The following is a 25,094-nucleotide window of genomic DNA, read 5'->3' as shown; positions in this document are numbered from 1 at the left end:
AGAAGAAGGGAGAGGTGCCAGTAGCTCATAGCTCCTTGGCTCTTGTCCTTTGAATGACTTCCTTGAGGCTGGAGTGAAAGACACAGAAAGTCTTAATGAAATGTCTGTTGGTTTCAGTTCTTTCATCTGCATGTGTTCTGGCAGGAGCTAAAATGAGAGCTGAAACAGGTTGTAGATACTGAAAGATGGGTCTGTGGACTGTGGTTTAATTGCTGCTTTAGGGCTTGGTGGTTTCCATTTCCAAAGCTTATAGACAGCTGTTAGAAGCTCAGTGCACTGTAGCATAGTACTGCTTATTCTGGAGTCTGTAGTCTTGAATTGTGGAGGCCTTTTGCTTGTGTTTAGCCCTGCCTTTCATCTGAAAGATTTCTTTATCTTGTTCAGTATGTGCTTTGACAGCCATTGTTAGTTGTCATTCGCTGTGAGAAATTACCTAGTATTTACATGGCTTTTTACATTTTCAAAGTGATTTAGAGAGTTGAGTTAGTTAATAAGTGGCTCAGCTGACATGATCTCTTATTTTCTGTCCTGGAAAGCAGAACTGTTATGGTCTTGCCTATTTATACACCATGATTGCACTGCTTTTATTATAGCCCTGTATGTACATTCTTTTGCTGTAGTGCCTGACAAATAATGTGTTCTCTGCACTGATGCACTGATTTGCTTGCAGATCAGGGGCAAAAGTTGAAAGATTGCTGCTATATGTAAAATGTTTGCCAGGAGTTTGGGATGAGGAGGTAGAGATGAGAAACAGACAGGTCAAAGTCACTAGAAGGCAGTTAAAGTGCAACCTGAAATAAGGGGTTTGAAGAGAATGAAGGAGAAGTTTCTAAAGGCATGCATATATTCCTTTCAGAGGACAGCTTTGGGTTTTCAGGCTTGTAAAAGAAAATGCTGCTTTTAACTTTCTCAGTGTCTTTTTTAGAAAAACAAAACCAAACTGATTTTATTTACGCTTTGTGAGCGTGAATATGCTTTGTGTAAAAATAGGGACATGATCAATGCATGAATGCTGGGACTAGATCCTTTCAACAGCAAAGAAAAATAATTGTAATCTACTTAGGTTTTGGTTTGTTGAAAAGCTTTCTGTATATGGGTAGTGAGACTGCATGGTTGTAGAAGTAGTAGTATCCACCAAGGAAATTTTTATAACGCTTCTGTAGCTACTAACAATTTAGCTGAACAGTGAGATCCAATGCCTATGTTAAGAGTTCAGGGACTTGGTTCAGTTTATTAAAAGTGGACTTTCTAGCATTTACAATGTTGGAAGCTTTAAGTCTGTATTTGACCACCTGCTTATATCAAAACACTGGTACTGCTGGAGGATATTTCTAAATGGCTGTGTGATGCAGGGATGTACACACATACAGTGTGTGGGAAAGCAGTTAGGGATGAGTTTGGTGTCCTCAAACAGGCAGTAGTCTGTCCTTGAGTAAAGCAAGACACTGTCTAACAAATGGCCTTGCAAACTTGAAGCCTCCTGAAATAAGTGGTGTCAAATATCTTAGTTCTGTATTTTAGCTTGATACTTCCTAAATTAGTATTTCTTTAAAATATTATTAGAAATGGTGCATTTTAAATGTTTATGTAGTATACTGCATTTAATAACCATTTTTGTTTTCAAAAATTGTCTTGTCTTCTAGGTGCGGTTTATCACCAAAATATGGCATCCTAATATTAGCTCAGTCACTGGGGCCATTTGTTTGGATATTCTGAAAGATCAATGGTAAGATTCCATATGGATTTAAATGTGCAAAATTGAATATACCAGTGTCCTCAATAGGAGGCAACAGCTCATGTTGCTTTTCACTTTGCATTTGTAATTTGAGATGTCCTTAAAGCTTACAATATTACAGTAGTATTTTGAGTTGAAAAGGTGCAAATGAAATGATTGGGTGGTAATTTTGGGAAGTATTAAGAAGATATTATATGCATAGAGAGCTTTTCAAAAAATTTTTACACTGGGGTTAGGGTGAACAGTTCGTTGTTGATATTTTGGGTGTTTTTGTAGGAGTTAATTTTTTATTTATTTGGTTCTTTTCCATTTAATAAATGCTATCTATTGCCTCCTGAATTTTGTCCTTTCAGCCTCCTGAGGTGTAAGCAGAAAAAACCCCAAGTGCTTATCTTTATTCTGATTCTCGACTTCTGCTTCCAAATAAAAAATGGTTCTGACAGAGCTAAAACAATGTATGAAGTGAGTCTGGGAGTATAGAAGGTAACAGGTCAGCAATAGGAAAGGGAGAAGAATAGACTGACCGTACTGATTTTGTCTCATAGTTATCACTGATAAAACTTGATTTGCACCTCTGCCATTTGCCTTTTAGTTGCTGGTCAGTTCCTGACTTTTGATTACTTAATGTTACTGTAAAAGTTTTAATAGCCAAAAATCTGTGGAATAGACCTGTAAGTGTCAAACTGTTAACAGCTGAACTCATTGTTGATTTGTTTTTCCAAGTGATAACTTTTCATGTGGTTTGAAGATCATTTGCACCAATTGTATGGTAGACATGATATCTAACATGAATGGAATTTATCTTTGTTATTTTCCTCCATGTTTGCCCCAAAAGTAAGACTCTAATTCCCCAGCAAATAATATCTAATCCATACAAGCTTCAAATGCTTGTAAATTCAGCAACTTCATCAAGACTGCTATTGGCCAAGCAGACATCAGTTGGGTTTGAAAGAGAAACTCTAGAGCAGAAAGCTTGAATTGAGGTCTTGCAGGTGACACATCCAGTGTATTCATCTTTTACAGAGTGAGAAGATTATGCAAATCATGTGGCACAGGATAGTGTAAATTACTACAATGAAATCATAATAATCATAAGTTATTGTCTTGTTCATTTCTGGAACTGCATATTTTTTTCTTACAGTCTCAAAGCACTTGATATTCTTTCAGGCAGTAGAATCTTTCAACATACATGCTGTGGTACATGGTATAATTTTTCTATCAGTAAAGCTAGTGCACTTTTGTACCTGCACCTAGTTATTCATACCACCCTACAATTATATTGGATGTTAATGACTCTGCAAGTACAGTTTCCTGAGAGATCATACTCTAAACCAGATTAGTGAATGGGCATGAGGTTGGCTGGTTGGTTTGTGTTGGGATTTTTTTTTTTTTTTTTGTTTGTTTGGTTTTGGGTTGTTTGGGTTTTTTGGCAAAACAAATTTTGGAGGGTGTTTTTAACGGGGATCACTTCACGATTTGAACTAGAGCACATAAGCCTAGCTGGGAGAGCAGGTTTATTTCACTCGGGACAAGGCTTAAGTAGTGAGGATATGGGAAGGCAAAAACTCTTTATTTCTAGCAGCAAAGGTACTTAACATGGAACTGCATCCCAGTGTCATTAACACTCTCCTGGGAAGAATTTATCCAAAGTTTTTAAGCTTGGGGTTTGGTTTTTTTCTTCCATCTTTTGGTACTGTTTTATGCACTGTCTAGTTGCTTTACTCATAGTATCAAGGTCTGTGGCTTTTAACAAGTGTCTTCAAGGATAATTTTTCCATACTGAAGCCCCTAAACATTATGTTTCTCAAAAACAATACTTATCTAGCATTTTCCCCTAGAAGCTTTGAGGAAAGACAGTCCCTAGCAGAAGTCATGCTTATTTATCGCATTCTGAATTAAAACCAAAGTAATTTAACAGCTGCTTTTTTTAACATTTTCTTGTTATCTTCGTATTACTTTAATATATTCCCTAATTAGTATTTTCTGTGGAGAAGGATGGATGATCTTGCTTCTGTAGTAATGGACTGGGATTCAGGAGACCGCATTTTGGTTTCCAGCCCTGGGACAGGTCTTCTGTTGTCTTTCAGCATTGCCGAACATTGTGACTTGAAACAGTCTCACAAAATTCAGTCACATCCCAAAACTGCTGCTTTAAGAGTGAAGCAGTTAATAGCTTTAAGATGAAAGTTTCTGGCATCTTCAGTGGCTGATCAAGCTAAAAAATATAAAATATCAAAAGGCGACAAAGACCTAAAGAAATCATGACCTTCAACTTTTTTTTTTTTTTTTTTTTTTTTTTTTTGGTCAAAACCATTGAGATTTGGAAGGGAAGAACAGGAGAGGAGATTTGACTTCTGTTCTTGTAATCTTTGAAAGTTAGGTCTTGCACAGATAACTTAATCTTTGTCTTAGTTCTGCCTGACGAAAAAAAACATTAATACCTTCCTTCACCAAGATGTATACAAAATAGGAGTATTGGAACAAGAACTTGCCTTCTGTGCATTTAAACTGGCTGGCACATGGAGCATCAGTATTATGCCACTTACATACTGTTAAACTCTTCCTTTGAAACACTGGCTTCATCTGGAAGCGCTAAGGAAAGAATTTCACAGAATTTGGTGGTGGTGGTGGACGGAGGCTTCCTATATACTATAATCCCTTTTCAAATAATTCTTAATGTAGTGATCCCTTCATTTTCTAGTGGTGCTCTTTGTAAGTTTTGTTTGTTTTTTAATCATAAAATGGTAAATGAAAATCACTTAAGCATTGTTGAAGTGCTTTTCAAAGCCTCTGGTCCTTTGGAGAAGAGGAAGCTTGTGGCTACCTCCATCCTTTCTTGTTTGAAGGATTTCAGTATTGTGATAGATAACACTTTTTTCTGAGTAGCTTCCTAAAACTTCCTAAGCCATATGAATGGTTAATATTGTTTAAATAAGTTGTTTATTGTTCTTCAGTATATGCTGTTTTACTTGTTTAAACTGGGAAATGCCTGTGTCGCCATGTTTAAGTTTTCTGCACATGTAGGTTGAACAATGGTTTGAATAAAATGATAGCTTCATTAGAAAGCAAACAAACAAAAAACCCCAAGCAACACCTCCCCAACCTTGATAATTTAATGGATTTCACCAGGTATTCAAAGCTAAATGGGACAAATGCAATTCTGAAATATTCTAATGGCTGTGTTCTAGAAAATGTATTTAGTTTTACAGTCTCTCTTGTCAAATCTTTAAGTAACAAGCTCTGTTTCTGAAGTGTCACTTCATTGACTTGTAATGTTCTTAACTGAGTAATGCTGCTCTTGTTGCTGTGTTTAAATGTAAGTCTTAAAAACACAGATATGCATTGGAATTTCAGTGAGGTCAGTGGGAGCTGAAGGACAGAATTTGTGCCTGTGGGACTTAGGATTTCTTAGAGTTAATAAATGATAAAATACTCATATATGGTGAATACAAATAGAAAGATTTTAATGTGTTTGTATATTAAAAAAAAAAAGTGTCTTCCCTACTTACCCATCCCATGATAATGATTTTCTATTCTAATGAGCATAGTTGAGATATTGTTCTGCATATTGGCAGGAGGTTTTATCAGTTTGCTAAGTAATGTCTTTAAATGATTTTTTTTTTTGTAATGAGTTTAATGAAATTCTTTCTCCACAGTATATGCTTGATGCTGAAATTCTTGGCAGATGTGGATTTTCATCATGTTTAGATTTGTAAATACATGTTATGCCAGTTTGTTTGCAAAACAGCTACTGTTTGCTGGTAGAATTAAAATAGGGATATGACTTTGTAGAAGGAATACTGTTTATACTGATCTGATACGACTTTTGTTATGTGGTTTCGCTTACTGTAGCCTATATTTATCTTCCAGGCTAGTATTCTGTCTCAAAATTTTATTCTTAAATATAAAATGAATCTAATACTGTTCACTGAAACCTGAGAACTGAATTACTTGAAAGCTGTTCTGCATAAATCCCTCGAGCAGTGATTATTGAGCAAATGTGTTGTGGCTGTATGTTGGGCTACAAAAAACTCTTGGCTGTTGTGGTTTTGACCATCAAAATAAAAAAGAATAATAAGAATTTTTTTTCATAGTGGCTGTACTGGAGGATTCACACTTCAGTTTTAGTTGAGATGCAGAAATCATTATTATAAGAGAGAATACAATTTTAATACACAACATAAGCAACAGCCAGCTTGTAGTAATCATCTTCTTGGGCATCTAAAACTGCTGGGTTTTGAGGAGCACTGAGCCTCTTTAAAGCTTTGAGAAAAATGCAGAGAATATTAACATTGTTTGAGGGAACTCTTTGGCAAACAGGCTGTCTTTCACCCCCTGCACTATGTCAAAGCTATTCTATTATTCTCTTTTATTTCTTTCCCTAATGGGTGCCCAGTCTTGTATTTCTCCTGTAAATAGTGACTATACAATGGGCTTCCACTCAAAGGCCTTATTAATTTCCTCCCTCCTTCTAGATTCCATAAGCCCTTGGTACAAGTTCCCAGAGCTTTTCTCTTAGATTAACAAGCTTAGTTATTTCACAAATGGAATAAATATTGCAGATTATTTTTTAAAATAAAAATAAATAAATAAAAAAAATTGTTCCCAGTAGCCATGTTTGGTTGACAGAGTGGAGCAGTAATCTGTTGGCTACAGCTGTTCCTGTTGTTCTGCCGGGTTACCTCTTGGAGTAACTAGAGAGATTGTTTCCAGAGAGGAATATATAGAACACAAGTAAAAACTTCCTAAATGGAAAATAACTTAGCCTTTAAAAATGAAGAATTAAAACTGGCAGTGTTTCGTAATCCTCTTAGGACTCTTTCAGCTCATCGAAAGGTAAGAGATTTCTTACCTCAGGCATGCTGGGCACAGCTGGCTTGCCGTGCTTTTTTATGTTAGCACTATATTCACCCAAAGTAGGGGTGTTCTTTTTTTAATGGAAATGCCCCAAGATATTACCTAAAAAAAAAAAAAGAAGTGTAAGTGAATAAAATATGTATCAGCTTTCTTTGTTCTGATTCACTCCAGGTTTCCCTTGATGTTTAACAACTGTAATGCCAATAGAAAGCCTGTTTTTTGGTTAGGATGTCCGGAGTGGAGGCTTTTAGTCTGAAGTTCTCAGAGGGACAGTGCTTCCCTGTAGTGACCTCTCTGCAGCTCGCTGGTAGATGTTACTGGCCTTTCCTCCCATTTTGTAGACGTCAAACTTGCAAGCCTGCATAGTGGCTAAGCAGCATTTTGGGATGGGGGTGGGAGTCAAGGGTTATTGTAAACTTCAGGAGAAAACAGGAGCCAGTAATGTCATGGGACAAAGGCAATGTAATGTCATTGTGCAAGGTGATTAGGATGCTGGGATGTAGGAAGTTTTACCTGCAAAACTCATGATAGAAACTGCCTGCTTTTTATTTATGATTGGTCATACTTCCATTGGAGTAATGTACCCACTTTGAGTGTTGTATTCCAAGAAAGATGGGAACCATAGGAAAAATCCAGAGTAAAGTAGCAAGAATGAAGGTCTAAGCAAATACGACCTACAATGAAAGATTGGAAAGCCATTTTAGCATGCAGAATATCAAGCATGGTGAAGCATTGAAATAGATTTTCCAAGAAACTTGTGAGGCTCCAGTTAAGAACAGATTAGACAGAAGTCTGTCAGGAATGATAAAAAACCTTGCCTTTGGCAAGGAGGAGAGAAAAAACTTAAAACCCCAAGCAGCCAGCTAGCTTGAGTTACCAAAGGGAATTGCTTGAACTCCATGAGATGTGCATAAATCCACACCTAGAAATAAACTTCAAATATAAGAAGAGTTGGAAATCTTTTTTTTTCAGGATTCTATTCTGGAAAAATAAACCCTTGAGGAGCACCTGAAAATGCAGAAGACATGTATCTTTCCACTGGAAGTTCATTTTAAGAGAAATACAACTTTTTTTGTAGCACATTCTTCTCTAGCTTGTGGGAATGTCATGTGGGGGGTGTGTGTTGGGGTTTTTTCAATTTGTGCCCCTATTAGCATAGATTTTCCTCCACAGTTGATGGTGAGAATTGTTTTTGCTCTTTGCTGGTGAGGAACAGGTCCTGCCTTACTAGTGTCTGTAAATGTAGTTCTGGGCAGTCATTTCCATTCACTTTATTCTCCCAAAAGAAGGTAACGGGAAGGAAGAAGGCCTTTTTAAGGTACTTGGGGAAATGAGAATCTATTTTTAGCTGTCCCTCCAGTTTCTTCTGGGAATCTTAATTTATGTCTGAAAAATTAAGACTAAGCTACTTAGAAAATAACAAGACTTTTTTACTTTCTTTGATCAGGAAAGCTAATTGGTGTCTTAAAAGTAGAAAATGTTACATGAGCATACAATAGTTACATGAAGTATGTCAGATTTTCTTTACCTTTAATCACAAACTTTAATTTGCTTTTTTTAATATAAACAGTAGCTGAAGCTGTAACAGGTTTTCTTTTATGATTTAAGGATACCTCTTCTTTAAACATTTGTGTCCAATGAAGACTTTGTCTTATTATGCATGAGATGTGAAAGCCATTTTGAGACGTGAGGCTTGAAAATAAGTTGTAAACTACATTTTTAAACCTTTTTACATATGTGGCTTAACTAGTGTTGTCTATGAACTTATTATTTTAGAGTTTGAGTTCTCTGAGCATATAGCCATCTGTATATCCAAATGGATGAGGTATTTATTTTTATTACTCATTTTGAAATTGGAATGTCAGAACAGAAGTTCAAGTCCCAGTATGCTTTATATAAAAATGTACAAACATTAACAGATGAACAGGGACTGAAAGGGCCTAGCAGTCTTGAAAGCCAGAGACAGCTGGAGCCCACACAGAACTTGTGTTCTAGGTGTCCATGGCACCTTTGGTCCTTAGTAATGCCCCCTGCTCCCCAAGGTGTATTTTCTACTTTTAGAAGGTACAGTGTAAATGGAAGTAAATTGCATGTAAAAACGGCATAAGTGGCCATGACCCCTTTCATGTCATTTTCTCTACTTTAAATAATGGCAGTATTTTCAGATGTCTCTGAAGTAGAAGGATTTCTGTAAAGGAAAGTGCAGAACAGCTTTTATTTGGTGAAAGTAACTACACCATCAGTTACAGTTGATAGATATTTCATGTTTTTAAAGTCTGTCATTAAAACTACAGTAAATAGCATAATAAAATTATTTAAGTGGGAAAAAAGACTTTAGGTTTTATAGCGTGTGGTGGATGTGGTAGTTCCTGAAATTCACTGCATAAAAATAAAAATGGGTAAATTCATTCAAGCATAGTAAGGCCTGAAAGACTTGGCATTTAGGTGTCACAGAATGCTGGAATAGTAAACATGTTGCATTACATTTATTTAATGTTAGCAGATACCACTGTGACTTACGTCATCAATGCATACATTAAATAGAATAATTTCAAGACAGTATAAACCAGTAGAGATCACAAAGAACAGGGAATTATAAGAGTGAAATAGTGTAAGTACATGTAAAGCAAAAATATTTCTATGTTCTTTCAGTGAGGTTTTTGTGTGTGTGATTTAGGTGTGGAAAAATGATGCTTTTTTGTACTCTTCAGTTTACTATGTTAGCTAGGTTCTCATCACGCAACTGGGGATGTTTCAGTAACTAGGTGTTCTTTATCTTATTAAATATTATCTTACTAGTTAATCTCCAGCTTTGTTAAAGAAACATTCTTTGGCTTGGAAGAAGCATTCAGCTTGGAACCTGAAATACTTAAATTTAACTGGAAGAGAATCTGAAATTCTAAAGAAAAAAAATGTTTAGTTAAGAAGGAATAGGTTTGGAAAAGGAGGCTTATATGTTGTGAAGGTTTTGTGATTTGTCAGAATTCAGATCTAAAAGCATGAGGGTTTTTTGAAGATGTAAGTCTGCAAAGTTCAGCTTGAGGGACTTCAAGCTGATGTGGCAGTTGGAATGAGACAATATGTGCTAATTAAAATCTCTGTCGCTTGGGATGTTTCTCACTTGCATTTTGATGTACAACACTGCACTGTGAAAGCTCAGTGGTGATTATCAAGCTAAAAAAAAGTAAGTTTCTAGGAAATATCTTCTAGAATTAGAAACAATTAGGGAAGAATGCTGTATTTGGATGGTTAGTGACATAGTAGGAAAGCTGTAAATGTGAGCATCTAGGAATATAATATTCATGTGTCACAAATGTAGCTCTGACATTTTACCAGCACCTGTTCTCTGTTCATCAGTACACTCTGCTAGAGTACCTCAATGCAGTGCCTCAGTGCTGGAAAATACATAAATTTCTGAAATCTGAGACTGGAAATAAACTTGCATACTGTTTCCTTTTGATTCTGGACCATCAGGTCAAACTCTTCCCCATGCAGTCTAACAGACACTCTGCATTTACTTCCAGTCTTCTGAAAAGAAGAAACTATTTTCAGTTGATTGAAAATTGAACAGTTTGTCGGTAAGAAATTGGATGCCCGTGTTTCACAACTTTCCTCTGGCATCTCATGTGCTATAACCATTTTGCTCAAATCTAAGATGTCACATTTTCCCTGCTTACCTTTCTACTAGTACTTAAGCAGAGTAAGCATTTTTGTGTGTTGGCTTGAACATCTGTCTGTGCCTTTGCCACAACAATTAAAAGTCTACTTAACTCTTCAAATCATCTGAAATACTGAAATGTCACAGATTCTGTGGGGTCCTTATTTGGTTTCCAGTGTGTGCCAGCTGAAATGGTAGATCAGAGATGGTATTCATGATCAAAATCTAATTAAACTGTATATTTTAAATGTTACAACTTTCCAGACTTACCGTGTGTAACAATTTCATACTTTTACTTTTCTGAGTGTTTATTGACTTCTATAAACATACTTGGTTTTCCTTACTAAATTATTGAAATCAGTATTCTAAATATATTTTGAGAACAGGATAAATGATGAGAACTTAGAACCTTAGAAGTTCCAACTCTAGAACTATGCTACCTTCAACAGGGTTTTTCTACAGGGGCAAAAGAGTGACTTTAAAGCACCATCATGACTACAGAATGTTTTCCTGCTTCTGACAGTCATGTCAGGTTGAAATGAGAGGAAGCTGAGATAATATTTTCAATTGCACATTCTATACTAGCCAAACCCTTTTATTATTATGGTAGTAATTCGCTATGTAAATTGTTAAATTTTATTGAAAAATGTCATATTAAAACTGATGCAATGCAAAAGGTATCTAATGTATAAAATTCCTTATCTGTTACAAGTGTTTGAAATATAGGTCGCTATTTCTGTATATGCTATTTCACTATGAAGAGTGCCAGCAGAGGGAGCACACATGGGCTACCAGTTCAGTACCTAGACCTTATGCAAGGTGCTGTTACTGGTAGTAAGGAAGGACGACACAAACTTCAAATTGACTGCTTTTTTTTTTTTTTCTTTTTTCTTTTTTTTTTTCCAGATGAAATGCATTCTGTTAAGTGGGCATGGTCAAATGTGTAGGTCAGTCAAGGACTGTATTTTCCAAAGGCTTAAGAAAGCATTGTTAATAAGAAAGCCCACATTTAAAACCCTATTTAAATATATATATTGAATGGTATTCTAATACCTATAAGCTGCAGCAGTTTAAAATGATGATTCTTAGACTTACAATCTGTATGTGTACTCTTATATCATCTGTTATACTAGTGCAGTAGCAAAGATGAGTACAGGTGTGGGATTTGGTATAGTCATTTTCAAATTTTTAATTTTAGGGCAGCAGCAATGACTCTAAGAACAGTGTTGTTATCGCTGCAAGCATTGTTGGCAGCTGCAGAACCAGATGATCCACAAGATGCAGTAGTGGCAAACCAGGTAAGATACTCAGTTGACTGTGAATTTGTAACACTTTTGTAACCTTGCTAACTCAGATTAGGACCCAAACCTTGGGGGAGATAAAGATTTTAAAGGATTTATTGGAAAATTGCCATACACTAAGTGAATTACTGTGGTGTTTTGTGCTCTCTACTCTTTGGATTCCAGAGTAAGCAGCAGTTTTCTTACAGTGTCAGGAGATTTATTTTGTTAGTTTTGTTTCTTATTTAGCTTGTCAGAAATGTCAGAAGGTAACAGCATAGTAAAATGAATTCCAGTGTAACTTGCCTTTTAAAATCAAAGGCTTCTAGTATAAGAAAAACAATGTTGTATTGGTTTAAAATGAGTTTTAACTTGATGGTGTTCATTGGATTTGGCTTGGTGTGTAGCTCCTCTTCCAGATTAATATGAATATTGTTGAGCATTGTATTTGTTTCATGTCAAAATTGTATGAATAGTGACTTTAGATAAATTACTGTTGCATTTAGTCCTGAGGAGTAATTTATCTGAATGAAGCATCCTATGTATTTTACCTTTGCAAGTACTTGGGATAAATATTTTAATCACCGGTTGAATTGGTATCAGTAGAACTCTGTAATCGGCAGGGTTTGTTACTTTTCAGACAGTAGTAGTAACTTGTAATAACACTAAAATGTCAATTGGATCTTATGCCATACCAGGACCGACATGGTTCTATTTAAAGTGTTGATGAAAGATAGGAACAGTCATTCCATAACTTAATAGTCTGACAATTTTCAACAAAGTCCCAAGTATGTGCGTGTTGTTTTCCTTTTTACTCTGGGGAGAGAGAGAGGAGGAGAAAGAGAAGGCTTGGCTTCCCCACTGACCAGTAGTAAGGGTATATTTCAATAACAAAAGACAAAGCAAGTAGAAGGCTCTTCCAGCATCTATATCTCCTGTAAGTCAGGACCTTCCAGGATAGGGTGGCAAAGTGTGCACTCCTTCCCTCTCAAAATCTGTGTAGGATGATAGATAAACTGCTTATCAAACCTGTCAGGATTTGGAGGGAAACATGGAGATCAGAGGTAGCCCAGTGCACTACTGGGTGAGGGAGAGCTGTTTGCTACTAATATACTCAGAAGTACAGAAGGCTTTCTTGTGGGATTCTGCAATACTGTGAGGCTGCTCTGAACAAACGTCCCCGAACAGTTCTGTCAGACTGAATTGCTCTATGTAGGGAGAATAGTTGTAAAGGCCAGCAAGGCCACCAGGCATGTCCCTGCACTGTTTTTTCTTGCCAGATGCATGCCCTTGCTGTCACACTCTCTCTTTATTAAACAAAACCACTTTTTCCTTTTTTACAAAGAATAAAAATAGTGTTTCCTGTTCTGGCCCCAGTGGTAGATTTTTATGTGGGAATCGTGACAGTCTCGTAGAAGCATTTGAGCTGGAAAGAGTTTTTTCTCAGGCAAAAAACTTCATGAGACTTCCTAGATTCTGAAGAGCAATTTTCCAGGCTGCCTCTCAGGTGCTTGTGGGGATGTGTCCAGTGGGACTGTGGCATGGCTGATGCAGGGAGGATTCAGTTTCTCCTGTTCCTTGCAAATACCTGCATGAAAACTATACTGGGGTTTGGCCTTTAGTTACAAGCATGTGTATGTAAGTAGAAGGTGATTATAACATCTTTGAGAGATGTGGTGGTAAACACCCAGTTCCTTCCTGTGTTTTATTTGGTGGTGGTGTCTGTCTTTGTTTGGTGGTGGTGTTTTTTGGGTGGTTTTCTTTTCCAAAACAAAAATTCACCAGGAATTAGTTACCCTCCACATTCATTTTTCATTATGTTACGTTACTAAACTATGTGTTAGACTACTAAGCTGTCCAGGTAAATGGCAGTATCCTACAAACTCTTGAGCTGAATCCCAGGGAGAACACAGGGAGAAATCCTGTTTGAATAATAGTAGTATTTTGAGACACCAGCTGTCTGGTGTCAAAACTACTTCAACTAGTTGCTGCTGTTTTAAGTACAGCAACATTAACTGCCTCAGATTCCTGATATAGAGACATCAGTAAAAGGTGCCTTAGGCTTTTCTCAATTCAGTGAAAAGCTAGATTATTTACGGATACCTAAGTAAAGGAATTTTATTTATAGAACACTGAAAGCTAGTTCTGAATAAAATGCAGTTATGCAGTTATGACTAATCCTTTGCACTTCAGCTAGTTGCTTTCTAGGCTTGGCAGTGTTCTCAAAAACATTAAAAAAAAAAAACAGTAAAAAAATTGGGGAAGATCTCTTAAGAACAGAAGAATGTAGTACTTCAGGATGCTGCTGATGCTTAACTTAATCCTTCCTCTTTTCTAGTCATTACAACCAAATAAATTTATTACAGACCTTTGTATTTATAACACAGTGAGTTATTTCCGACAGTAGATTGTCTCCCATGTTTGTTTTAATGCCATTAATAATCGGATAGTAAATACGCAAATTACTTCATGTGGAGGAGAATTAGTGGGAAGTGTACAAAGAACACAATGCACTGTAGTTGGTGTGTGTTGCTGTAGGAGAGGTAGGATGAAATGTACAGCAGTAAAAAGTATTGTATTCACTTTGACAGTGCTTTATAGATTTAATGCATCTAAATATTTGAATAATATATTTCCCAATATGTTGTCTTACTATTTAATGGTAAAATTTATTATATATTTAAAGATGGGAATACCTACTTTTTTAAAGTGTAATGACTAAAGGAAAGAGTCTTTTTTTTTTTTTTTTTAATACAAAAGCCTTAACTTGATGTTACATATAAAAGTTGCTAAAATAGGAAGCTCATCTTGCTTTTCTGAGTACAATTTATGACAGATGACCCACTTTCTTGGCTTTTGAGTTCTTGGCGGAGGCTGAAAACTCTCTGTGATAAGGTCCATTCTCTTGTCTATTAGAAAACTTGTTAGTGATGAGATTGGTGCAAAACAATATTTACAAACCCTGCATGACTTTTTTTTCTAGTAAATAATAGCTTGCATGAAAAGAGTTGCAGCATCCTAGCATTTTGCACATGCTCACCCATTTTTCAGCCCTTCTTTTGTCATATGTGCTATCAATATCCTTATTCTCAGGAGGAAGCCTGGTAGTAAAATGTCGGCCCTGACTGAAAAACTGCAGACCTACTTGCAGTGTATAAAACCAGGCATATTTTTAAGTGATTAGAGAAATACATTAGATTAGTATGCAGTATGTACATTCAGGAGATGTTAATATAGGGATAATTTGTGCTCTGCCATACTGAATATAAATTTTCAGTAGCTGTGCTAAATATAGCTGCTTTACTTTTGATCAGTGCAATTGAGAGCAGTACCTGATTGTGCACAGGAAATACCTATAGTGCATAATTTAACCTAAAGGCAAACATGTAAACCTATGCAAGCATTTGATTTAATTCTATGTGTAATCCTTACCTCCAAATTTCATTTAAAAAATAGCAGTATAATCAGTGTGAAAAACTGTTGAAGATATTATAGAAAGAATGATGGATTGGAATCTGCCATATCATCTTGCTTTTTGGTTGGATTGCTGAGTTGATTTAACTTTCCCCTTCTCCCCCCTCTCTCTTTTTTGTGTAGTACAAACAAAATCCAGAAATGTTTAAACAGACAGCTCGACTTTGGGCACATGTGTATGCTGGAGCACCAGTTTCTAGTCCAGAATACACCAAAAAAATAGAAAACCTTTGTGCTATGGGCTTTGATAGGGTAAGTATATATAACTTAAGTATTTTTTCAGTAGTGGCAGGGCAAGCGTAAGTGTATAAATACAGGGAGTCATTAGTATACTAAAGCAGACTCGCTACTTCCATGACCTTTAGTAGGTCTAATCATTCTGTTTTGCTAATTATTTTTAAGAATCAGAGTTTTAAAATACTATGTTATTAGTAAATCTTGTGAGCTGCCTGTGCCTTTTTTGAAACAATTTTTCTATAAATTATTAGTTAGGATTTAACAAATGGCAAACTAACGTGTTCTGATTAGTCTGTGAACTTTTCATTCCACTCCTCAGAGTTGCCAGTTCAAACACTGAAAATATTATTGCTTTTGTTTTCTCATTGCAGAATGCAGTAATAGTGGCCTTGTCTTCAAAATCATGGGATGTAGAGACTGCAACAGAATTACTCCTGAGTAACTGAGCCATGTAGAGAAAGCTGCTTCAGTAGTCCAGCTTGCCCCTTCTGGAGGAGCATCACCATCTGTTATTTTTAGGATTCTATATAGATTCTCTTTTAAAACTGGCACTCTTGCCTGATGATGCTATCTAGGCACTATTGGAGACTGAAAAAACCGCTCTGTAAATAAAGCTAATTAAACGTCTGTGTAAATTTAAAAAGGGGAAATACTTTAATTTTTTTTCTTACTAAATATTGTAAAAATTCTTTGAGCTCAGCTAAAATAATGGGGGAAAAACATGCCTACTTTAGTGTTTAGCAGTGTGACGAAGACTAGCAGGAACTTGCTTCAGGATTTTGATTTAGTAATTCAGAAAGCAACATTTTTGAGTGTTAGTCATCAAAATTGTTGGTGCCACTCATCACAGCTATCTTACTGTTTTTAACATGGATCCTATGTGCCTGTGGATTGACCTATATTTGCATGCTTGTACTTAATAGACATATTAGGTAGGGTCGCTGAAGAGAGCACCATTGAAATACTCGAGTGTTCTTGTAACTTTTTTTCCTGAAAGACTTTCAAGACTTACCCAAAGTTCCAAATGGTGACCTATTCAGAACCGGTTTCTTTCTAGCTTATTAATTGGGAAACCTGATTCTCCTCTCCCTTACATCATACAGCTGAAAATCCTCACTAGATTATGTTTCATCACCTGTGGGTATTGTGTGTGCCATTTACAGTAGTCTAGGTTCCCCTTTAAAAAATATATTTTGAGTTATCAGCAATGATTTTCATCCATCATGTTTTCTACACAATCTTGTAAGGAGTATGTCTCGATATAGCACAAAAAGATGGAGCTGGTTTTCTTTACTTTTTTTTTTTTTGTCTAAAATAGTTGTAAAATGTCCTTTAGTATGTTCTGGATAATATGATTTCACTGGGTTTGAAGGAGAAAAAAGCTGATTCGCTAGCATACTGAGAATTAAAAAAATTTTCTTTGAGTACTTGATATGATGCAATCAGCTGTTTTTTGCAGCGGTTTTCTAGCTTTATTTTGGGCTTCAATTTAAGGATTGCTTACCAGGTACTTTAAAATTCATCCTTGCTTGCATTTTTCTCTACTTGACACATGGAGGCTGTGTTGGTGTTTTTACTGTACATACTTCAAATGCACATAGAAGTAGAAGTGTGTTCTCAATTTAGCTTTCCTTTGGATTGATGTTTCTGATAAACGAGAACTGAAATCTTATCTTGGCTTGTACATACAGTCAGTCTTTTTATTCGCATTAAAATGACATTTCATCCTGAGTGCAAAAGCTTGAAAATTATTAGTTTTGCAACTTCAAACACTAGTACATCTATTTGAAGAGAGCTGTAATGTCTTTGTGAATATGATGCTAACTTTTGAGAATATATCTGACAAGGAAGTTCAGAGAAATCCTGAGACTAGAGAGTGGGGATTGTGGATAATGGAGTACTGTATAAGTCATCTTTTCCATGACTGTTTTTTCTCCTAAACTGTGGATTAATGGGGTGGGGAAATAGATGTCTGTCTGAGTTTTTTCTGGAGTTAATGAAGTACAAGGTGAAATAGTTTCACACTTCATAGACAGTCTGTTTATAAACCATACTAGAGGAAATCAGGAACATTATTGTATCTGTTAAATATCTGGAGCATAGGGGTAGGGGAACAGAACCAGAAAATAGAGCTGTAGAGACCTAGCTAGTTTAGGGATGTTCCCTATACTGCTCTGTCTGATGTGTCCAACTTAAAATATTTTCAGGCCACAGACAGTAAATACTTCGAACTCATATCAGTGCAATACTAAATGCATTTGCTTAGTCTTTATACTTACTGCTTTATAAGGTGTAGTCAGTGATCAGTTTTCTTGGGTTTTCTTGAGTTAGTGTAAATCATTTGCAATGATGCCAAAGGAAATGAGTTGTTTTTGTCTTTCCTTATATTTATTTATTTTTTTTTTTAACAAGAAGCTGCTACTGTTCGGCTGGTTTGCTAGATGAAAACCAGGGACAGTAGGAAACTATGGCAAGATGCCACTTGTGTTAATCTCAAGTTGCTGTCTTTTCTGTTATACGGGCTAAGAACTTCTTGATTACATCAACACTTTTTTTTTTTTTTTTTTTTTTTTTTTACCCTGGTGGTAATTATAAATTACTGACTACTTTCCCTTGTTCTTCGCTGCTATTTATCAAAAGAAAGAAACTTGGAAATCATTGTTGGGGACATAAAACTTCTCAGTTACGGGCTTCTGAACGCATCTTTTGATAAGATTAGTCTCCTAAGAACAGCAGGTTTTCCCAACAGTATGTAAAGGGATAAAGGAAGCCGGGGGAGGGGGAGAAAAGAGGAAATGGTTCTTAGGTGAGCATGGTCACCTCTGAAACAATGCCCTGTTACATTTTACTTCTCCCATGAGTTACCTCATTTTCTTCTCTACTGAAAAATGCTCGTCTTCCCCTTTCCCCTTATGTATAGATGTTGGATACTGGTTTTTGCCCTTCATCCATGTGCTTGGTAGCAAAGATGGCTTGGTGCTAGCTCAGGTGCTGGCAGGAGGGAAGCTTCTCCAGAAGTGAGCTGGGAAGGAAACATGACCCAGCATTAAGGAGACATCTGTGGTCTGAAGTCCCTCTGAATTTTGACATGTGAGTCCTTTATAAGGAATGTTTTTGTATTCTTGGTAATTAACAGAGTTGAATATAGGGATAATGTTGTAGGAGGTTAGTTTAACTGCAGCTGGGGCTGAGCCCTAGGAATTTTGCTGTTAGTGTTCAGTTTATCATTGTGAGTTTGTACATACAAAATGGTAGTTCTGTTTTCTGTATGACTGAACATTGCTATATTCAGGGCCCTGTGCATTCACAGATGTGGAGTTGCCATGCAGTCCACTCCAGCTGTGGACTCAGGCTGCACATTTACCATTTTCTTACAACAAGAACATAAAACATGGGTACAGTTGTTTTCTAAGTACAAATAAATCCTGCATTGTCTTCCTCTATCGTGTAAGAAGACTGCTTGAAACAGTAATTTTGAAGTCTAAATGGCCCCATTTTTCTGAGCAAGGTATTAGTAATGATGCTTACCGATTGCCAGAGCATCAATCACATTTCACTGCTGAACGTTTTAACGTGCATCCAGCGAAGTGGTTTATCCCTTGTTTGTTTTGTTGGTGGGGAACAAGAAACTCCTCTCTCATCCATTCCTCAAAAAGTAAAGTACAGCTGTGTTCAAAAGTAGAGAAATGCCCTTTCCTGTTGCCAAAAGCCTCCATTTTCTCGTGAGTGCCCAAAGCCCCGACTGTATCCTACCCCCACTTGCCAAATTCACAGCTTCCTCCTTTTGCTTCTGCGAGCAAGCTGTGTTCTCAGTATGATAAACTGGTACATTTTGGAGACAAAAACTTAGGAACATATCCTTCTGGAAAGATGTGGCACTTAGTGCTATTCATTCTGCATATTCCACACTTTGATTTTTTCAAAAAAAAAAAAAAAAAAAAAAGCTTGCCACAGAGTACATGGGGCCTTGACTATAATTGCTCAAATAAATACTGCTGAACCAATTAGGTACTAATGGTGCAGGAATATGTCTTGGTTTTGTTTAATTATCATTGTATTTAACTGTTTTCCAAGTAAGTTAGTATTGGAACACTGACATAAGGAATATAGGACCTTTTGTTGTTGTTGTCTGAAAGGACGAATTAAATAGCCAGAAAGAAGCTTACCTTGTAATGCCAAATCTGTGTTATATGGTGTGGGTAACAAAAACATTTAAACTATGCAAATGGAAGCTTAACAGCTGTGAATTAGGCTAGGCACTTCAGAGCATATGGATTGCTTATTTAATCGGGGAAGGGAGAAGGGGAGGGGGGGGAAAAAAACACAGTTTCAAGCAACAGTTCTTGTTTACTGCATTGGTTATATACTGTGAAGGAGAAGTATTCCATTTTCAGCACAAGGGGAAACCTAACTGTGTGCATGTCCCTTGTTTCCTTCCTAAATACCAACAAAAGCTAGCTTAGGCTTGGAGGCTTGCCCAAAGGGGGCAACGTTAAATAATTTAGCAGTGAATGTTACTGTCTGTTGGTGAGTAGACACAACAAGAAGATGAGGTGTCCTCTCCTGCTATGTTTTGTTGATAGAGTTGATGAGAGGCATCTCGATGAGCTGGCCACTGATTTGTGATCAGGTGGTTGGTTTTGTATGGTTTTGATGAGCAATTGGCTCAACAATAGATAGCAAAAGTGCATTTCATCATACTGTCTGTTGCGTCACAGAACTAAAGCGTGAAAGTAAAGATGCTTATTGGGTGCCTAAAGCTTTTTCTGGGAAGACAATATAAATGTTTTCACTGTTACTGTCCACATTTTCCAGGCACAGCTTTCTCCTATGGCTAGGCAAAGTTTTCTGATCTGTTCCAAACCCATCAATAAATCATGGAGCTTGCTCTTCCCATTTGTGGTGTTAAAATCAGCTGATTCATCATTAGACTCGCAAGACCAACTGTCGTTAATGCATTTTGCTTCTTGCTTGGTTATTCCAGCTGCAGTGCTCTGTAGGTAGCAATTCAACTTCAGATTTGTTCTCACTGGACAAACTCTTGCAAATCATTTGCACTGTACTGTGATGTGATGATGTTCCTTCTCTGCTGTTACCTGCTTTGTAGGCATCAAAATAGCTAGCCGATCGCTTATGGTGCTGAGCCATTCATCGATAATGTAAGTTAAGATATATGACTCAACAGACGAGGAAATGTACTGTGAAAATGCTGTACTTGTCCGTTTTACGATTTGCGGCAACTGCTGGTGCTCTGTTGTGGTGTCTGAAGGAGGCTGCCATCATATGAATGCTGATGTCAACTGTTGAAGAACCCTGCTTTTCACTTACCTTTTCCATCCTAAATTCTGACTTTTCTAATTTAAAAAAAAAAAAAAATTACCAATAAAAAATATTGCAGGAGGTTGGTTCCTGAGCATCAGACTTCCTGTACAGGAGGAGCGGGTGGGCTGGAATGCAGCATCAGTGTTTTTTGTCTTGAAAATAAAAACTACACAAACACTTTTGTACACAAATGATTTTTTAAATAAACACACATTTTAAAAGATGTTGATTTTCACTGGGAATGCTTAACAATAAATGCATGTTTCCCTGAAAACAGCTTTCATTTTATTTCTGGTAATTCAAATTGTTCTGAGATTACAGGGTATATTGCCTCCATGTCAGTAATGAGAGAGAGAAAGGGACAGTCATTTTCATGATGCACATTAAAAATTTTTGAAGAAGAAAACTGTGTAAATATAAGCTGTGTAATGAAAGTGTGTGTTATTTCAACTAGGACTGCCTCATATGATAGCAAGAAAATAGTTGGTAATTCATGGAGGAAAAAGTTTTCTTTTGAATTTTTTCCAGAACCTCATGTTCATCTCGTCTTTGTGTATTTTAAACTACGTACTTCATATAAATTTATTTGGGGAGGTGGCAGCCTGTTGGGTAGTAACACTGCCCTGTTTCTCAGCTGTAGGAAAAAAATCCAGTAGAGATGACGACTATGGATTTGTTTGCCACCAATACATACTGTTAACTTTTTTGGCATTTGTCAACATTTGTTAAATGGAGTAAAAGCAGTGTGAAAGCTAGCGTCTGCCCAGCTGAAGCTATCAGCAGTGAGTTTGCTGTGAAGCTGGTTGTAATACTCTGTTTCGGATCTATGTCCCTTCTTCAGGTGGGTGTTTGTCCATGGGTGGGTTTTACAGGTTTCCAGGCAGGGTCTACCAGATGCAATAGTGCTGCACAGTTTTACAGTGTTAAAACAGCGGTGTAAGGGGGATTTTTTGGTGGTTGTTTTGTTTAAATTTACTATCACCAAGAGCTATGTTCTATTGCGGTACCTCGTTCATTAAGAGGGAGAGGGAGCACTCCCCAGCCACTCTGCTGCAGCTGGGGGCTTCTTCTCTTTGCCTGCCCATTAATTTAGAAAAATTTAAACAAAAAATCCATATTCCCATGTTCTTGTAGTTAAGACACTACTATGACATGAGTAACTGAGAGCTGCTTTATACTGAAATACTTGCAAAGTTGTCCAACAGCCTTGTCGTTTCTTCCAGCACCCCAAAACTGGAAGCGAGTTCACAGCTGAAATGGACCAATAGTGCTTACTGGCTCGACTCCTCCTGTACTTAATTTTCTGTTTCAATAGCTGTAATGCTGACACGTTTAGCTCTCAGGCAGGTAACTCTGATACTGCCAATACAGCACATCCAGGATTTTAAATTGTTTTAAGGTCAAGTCTGGATCTGGAGCACTCGTGTCTGGTATAATGTCAAATAAATTACATTGCTTCACTTAGTGGCTGCTTTGTGTTGAAATACATGAAGTTTTTAGGTGGGTTTGTGACAGCCTGGTGTAAAATAAAGGGTAATTGGCTGGGATGGTGAGGAAAAAATGAGTCTGATGTTGCTGGGGAGGGAAGGTGGGAGAGAAGCTGTTTTGTACTGATGTTATCTGGGCCACCAGACGCCTTAGCAACCTGAGTCCTTGGCGTACAGCTGCCTTTGTTTGCAAGCATGGTGCAGGGCATGGGCTCGCAACCCCTTGCTCTTATGGCGGGTGGGAAAAGGGACTGTGCACAGCCAGCGCCTTGCTTTCCCTGCCCTGGTCCCTTCCTCTGTCTTTCCCAAAATTATTATTCTCCCAGCTGGCAGTTTAAGAACATGATAGGTGGCAAGTCAAGGCTCCTGCTGATCCTGTTGGAGAGGTTTGGGAAGTTGCCTGCAGCTGAGCCGTGTTACTGGATCATGGGAGCAGCCCTTGCCTGTTTCGGGGCAAAGCCAGCTGTCCCAATTTTAAACAACTACCCACTGCCTGGGTGCGGAGTTGGGTATGAGGGTGGCTTCCTTGAAGCAGGAACACCTCGCTGGTCACAGCCCAAAAAAAAAAGGTGAGCCTGTTACACTCCAAGGTGGATATCAGGTCAAAAAGCACACCTAGACCTGGCAGGTCCCATTTCATGCTGCAGTCAGGAATTTGCCTGGCAAATAAGCGTTTTTGGGTTTTTTTTGTTTTTTTTTTTTTAACAAAGAGTAAGTACTGGAAATTGTGTCGTTGCCACAAGTTTAAATTTCCCTCAATGCACGGCTGAAGAACCACCAGACACGGAGTGGGTCCCAGGTGTTCCTGGAAGTGGTGGCGAACACATCTTCATGTCACTGTGAGAAGCTGTGTTGGACGTGAGGTGGTTGATCTGTGTAGAAGGTAGTTTAAAGGACCCAAAGCTGTCAGTTCAAATGGAATGAAAACCCCTCACGTTTATGGCTTTTACTGTTGAAGAGGAAGCTCTGAGAAATGAATCCTGTGTGTGAACTTCAGAGGCGAATGACCTGCTGGGATGGGGGAAAGGGGAGGGATGTTCTCCCTCTTTTGCTTGGCATGCGCATTCCTGGTTATAGCATCTTCCACATTCAAGTCCTGCAATGGTCTGAACCACATCAAAACTGCCAGGAGTAAACTGCCTCTAGGCCATACTTGTCAGAAGAGAGCTATTTGGAAGTAGACACGTATGAACAAAGCAGGTAGTTATCAAAGTTCACCAAGTCGGATGATGCTGAGGTGGGGAAAAAAAAAACCAAAGCCAAAAGGTTCTTAAGAACAAAGAGGGAGAGAGTTGTTCTTTGTATTGTTGTGCCGTTCTCCTCACCTGTGCAGAGTTCAGCAAGGTGAAGTGCAGAGTCCTGCACCTGTGGAGGAACAACCCCAGGCACCAGTATGTGCTGGGGCAACTGGAAAGCAGCTTGGCAGAAAAGGACCTGGGGGTTGGGGACCTGGACCAAGTTGAACGTGAGCCACCACCCTGCCCTTGTGGCAAATGCAGCAAACGGTATCCTGGGCTGTGTTAGGCAAAGTGTTGCCAGCAGGTCAAGGGAGGTGATTCTGCCCCTCTGCTCGGCACCGGAGAGGCTGCGCACGGCTGGTGTGCTGGGTCTGGATCTGCTGGGCTGGGCTGGAGGCAGACTGCTGTGTGCCCAGGCGATCCTGGACTCGGGGGATCTGTGTCTGTCAATGTCTCTGCAAAAGAAGGAAATAAACAGACACAAAAGGGCCACAGCCTGTAGGTGTGAAATGACACAGCCCTCTTGATAGCAAAAAAAAGGTTTCTTAAAAAAAAAAAAAAAGGTGTTTTGGAAAGAAAGCAGCTCAGTGATGCTGAATCAAATGAAATTCTGGTATCCTCTTGGCCAACTGCTTTGGGCAGCTTCCAAAACCATCCTCAGGAAAATATGCATGCAAGGAGAAGCTGTAAGAGCAGAAACCCTCCCTTGCTCCCCTGGCAGAGGCAACGAGTGTCCTCGATGTGTGGTGCAACTCCCTGGACAGAGGGTGGTGGGAGAGGGGGCTTGGGCACAACAGGGTACGTAAGTAAGTAAGTAAGTAGGTTGTCTTTTGGAGGAGGAACACAGTACCAGGGCTGTTAAGGGATTTCAAGGCTGAAGAGTGACCAAATAACAAATGTGACTTGAGCTTTTGAGATCTCAACAAGATGGCAAGTCTGTCTTTCTTACTAAATCTAATAGGAAGGCCCCTACACCTGTGATCTTAGCTCTGGGGGTGGAGGGTGCTCTCAAAAATGGCCAAACAGTATCTAATACCTGGTGGTTACATGGGAAAGGTTTGTGTTGGTCAGACGCAACGTGCTTGGAGAAAGCATGTAAGAAGATGGAGTGAGGCAGTGGGGGATGAAGTGGTGCCACAGCACCGGTGGTGCCTGTCCCCCTCCCCACGGGCACATGACAAGCCTCAGGGAGCAGCAGCCTGCAGCCAGCCTGGGGGAGGACAATAAGTCAAGCAGGTGGACACAGTGCCAGGCGTTTCTCTGTGCCCAGGTCACGTGCAAGGGACATGATCTCAGGCTGGCATTAGTGGGCGAGGAGTAAGTTTGGCCTGGAAACAGGAACGTTTTCCTAGGGCCCTTTCCAGCCCTCCGCTCCCCTGGAAGACGCACCTCTTCGTGTTTCTGCTGTTGGTTGGGTCAGGTTTGTGCCCCCAGCACGAGGTGGAGGTTCAGGACTGGGGGTCTCAACCAGGCGCCCGGCCATTCAGGTGGCTGCGATGCTGAGGCGCGTGCTAAGAGTACCTGTGGCTTAGGGAATAAGCACTCGCCCATTAGGCCCTTAAAAACAGGCCGAGGTGCATGGCGGGAGTTAGGTGCTTCTCTGCCCCAAGTCACTTGCGAAGGCGGCACCGGGCTCTTCCTCTCTTGCAAGGAGACGAAGCGGGCCAGATGTCCCTCCCGTCCAGCACCGCGACCCCAGCCAGCCCCACAGCAGGGGCCGTCCCGGGCAGCGTTGGGCTGCAGACCCACACAAGCCCCTGGATGGGGTCGGGGGGGCAAGTGCCCGCCAAGACGCAGCTGCATGTA

At 38.7% G+C, this 25,094-nt stretch overlaps 1 protein-coding gene across 1 annotated transcript in view; it reads left to right on the top strand.

Annotated features, from left to right (window-relative positions):
* The window catches only part of UBE2K (ubiquitin conjugating enzyme E2 K), a 48,401-nt gene extending 26,378 nt beyond the window's left edge, over positions 1–22,023 (top strand). Inside the window, exons 4-7 of the mRNA XM_052780217.1 lie at positions 1,644–1,726; positions 11,449–11,548; positions 15,128–15,256; positions 15,613–22,023. Coding sequence (XP_052636177.1) covers positions 1,644–1,726; positions 11,449–11,548; positions 15,128–15,256; positions 15,613–15,687 — 387 coding nt within the window. The 3' untranslated portion in view covers positions 15,688–22,023. The remainder of the gene's footprint in view (positions 1–1,643; positions 1,727–11,448; positions 11,549–15,127; positions 15,257–15,612) is intronic.
* Positions 22,024–25,094: the final 3,071 nt, after the last annotated feature.

Source organism: Harpia harpyja, chromosome 2, assembly GCF_026419915.1.
Source record: "Harpia harpyja isolate bHarHar1 chromosome 2, bHarHar1 primary haplotype, whole genome shotgun sequence".
Taxonomy (NCBI): domain Eukaryota; kingdom Metazoa; phylum Chordata; class Aves; order Accipitriformes; family Accipitridae; genus Harpia; species Harpia harpyja.
Note: the sequence above shows the minus strand (reverse complement) of the source record. Positions and strands in the feature narration are given on the sequence as shown.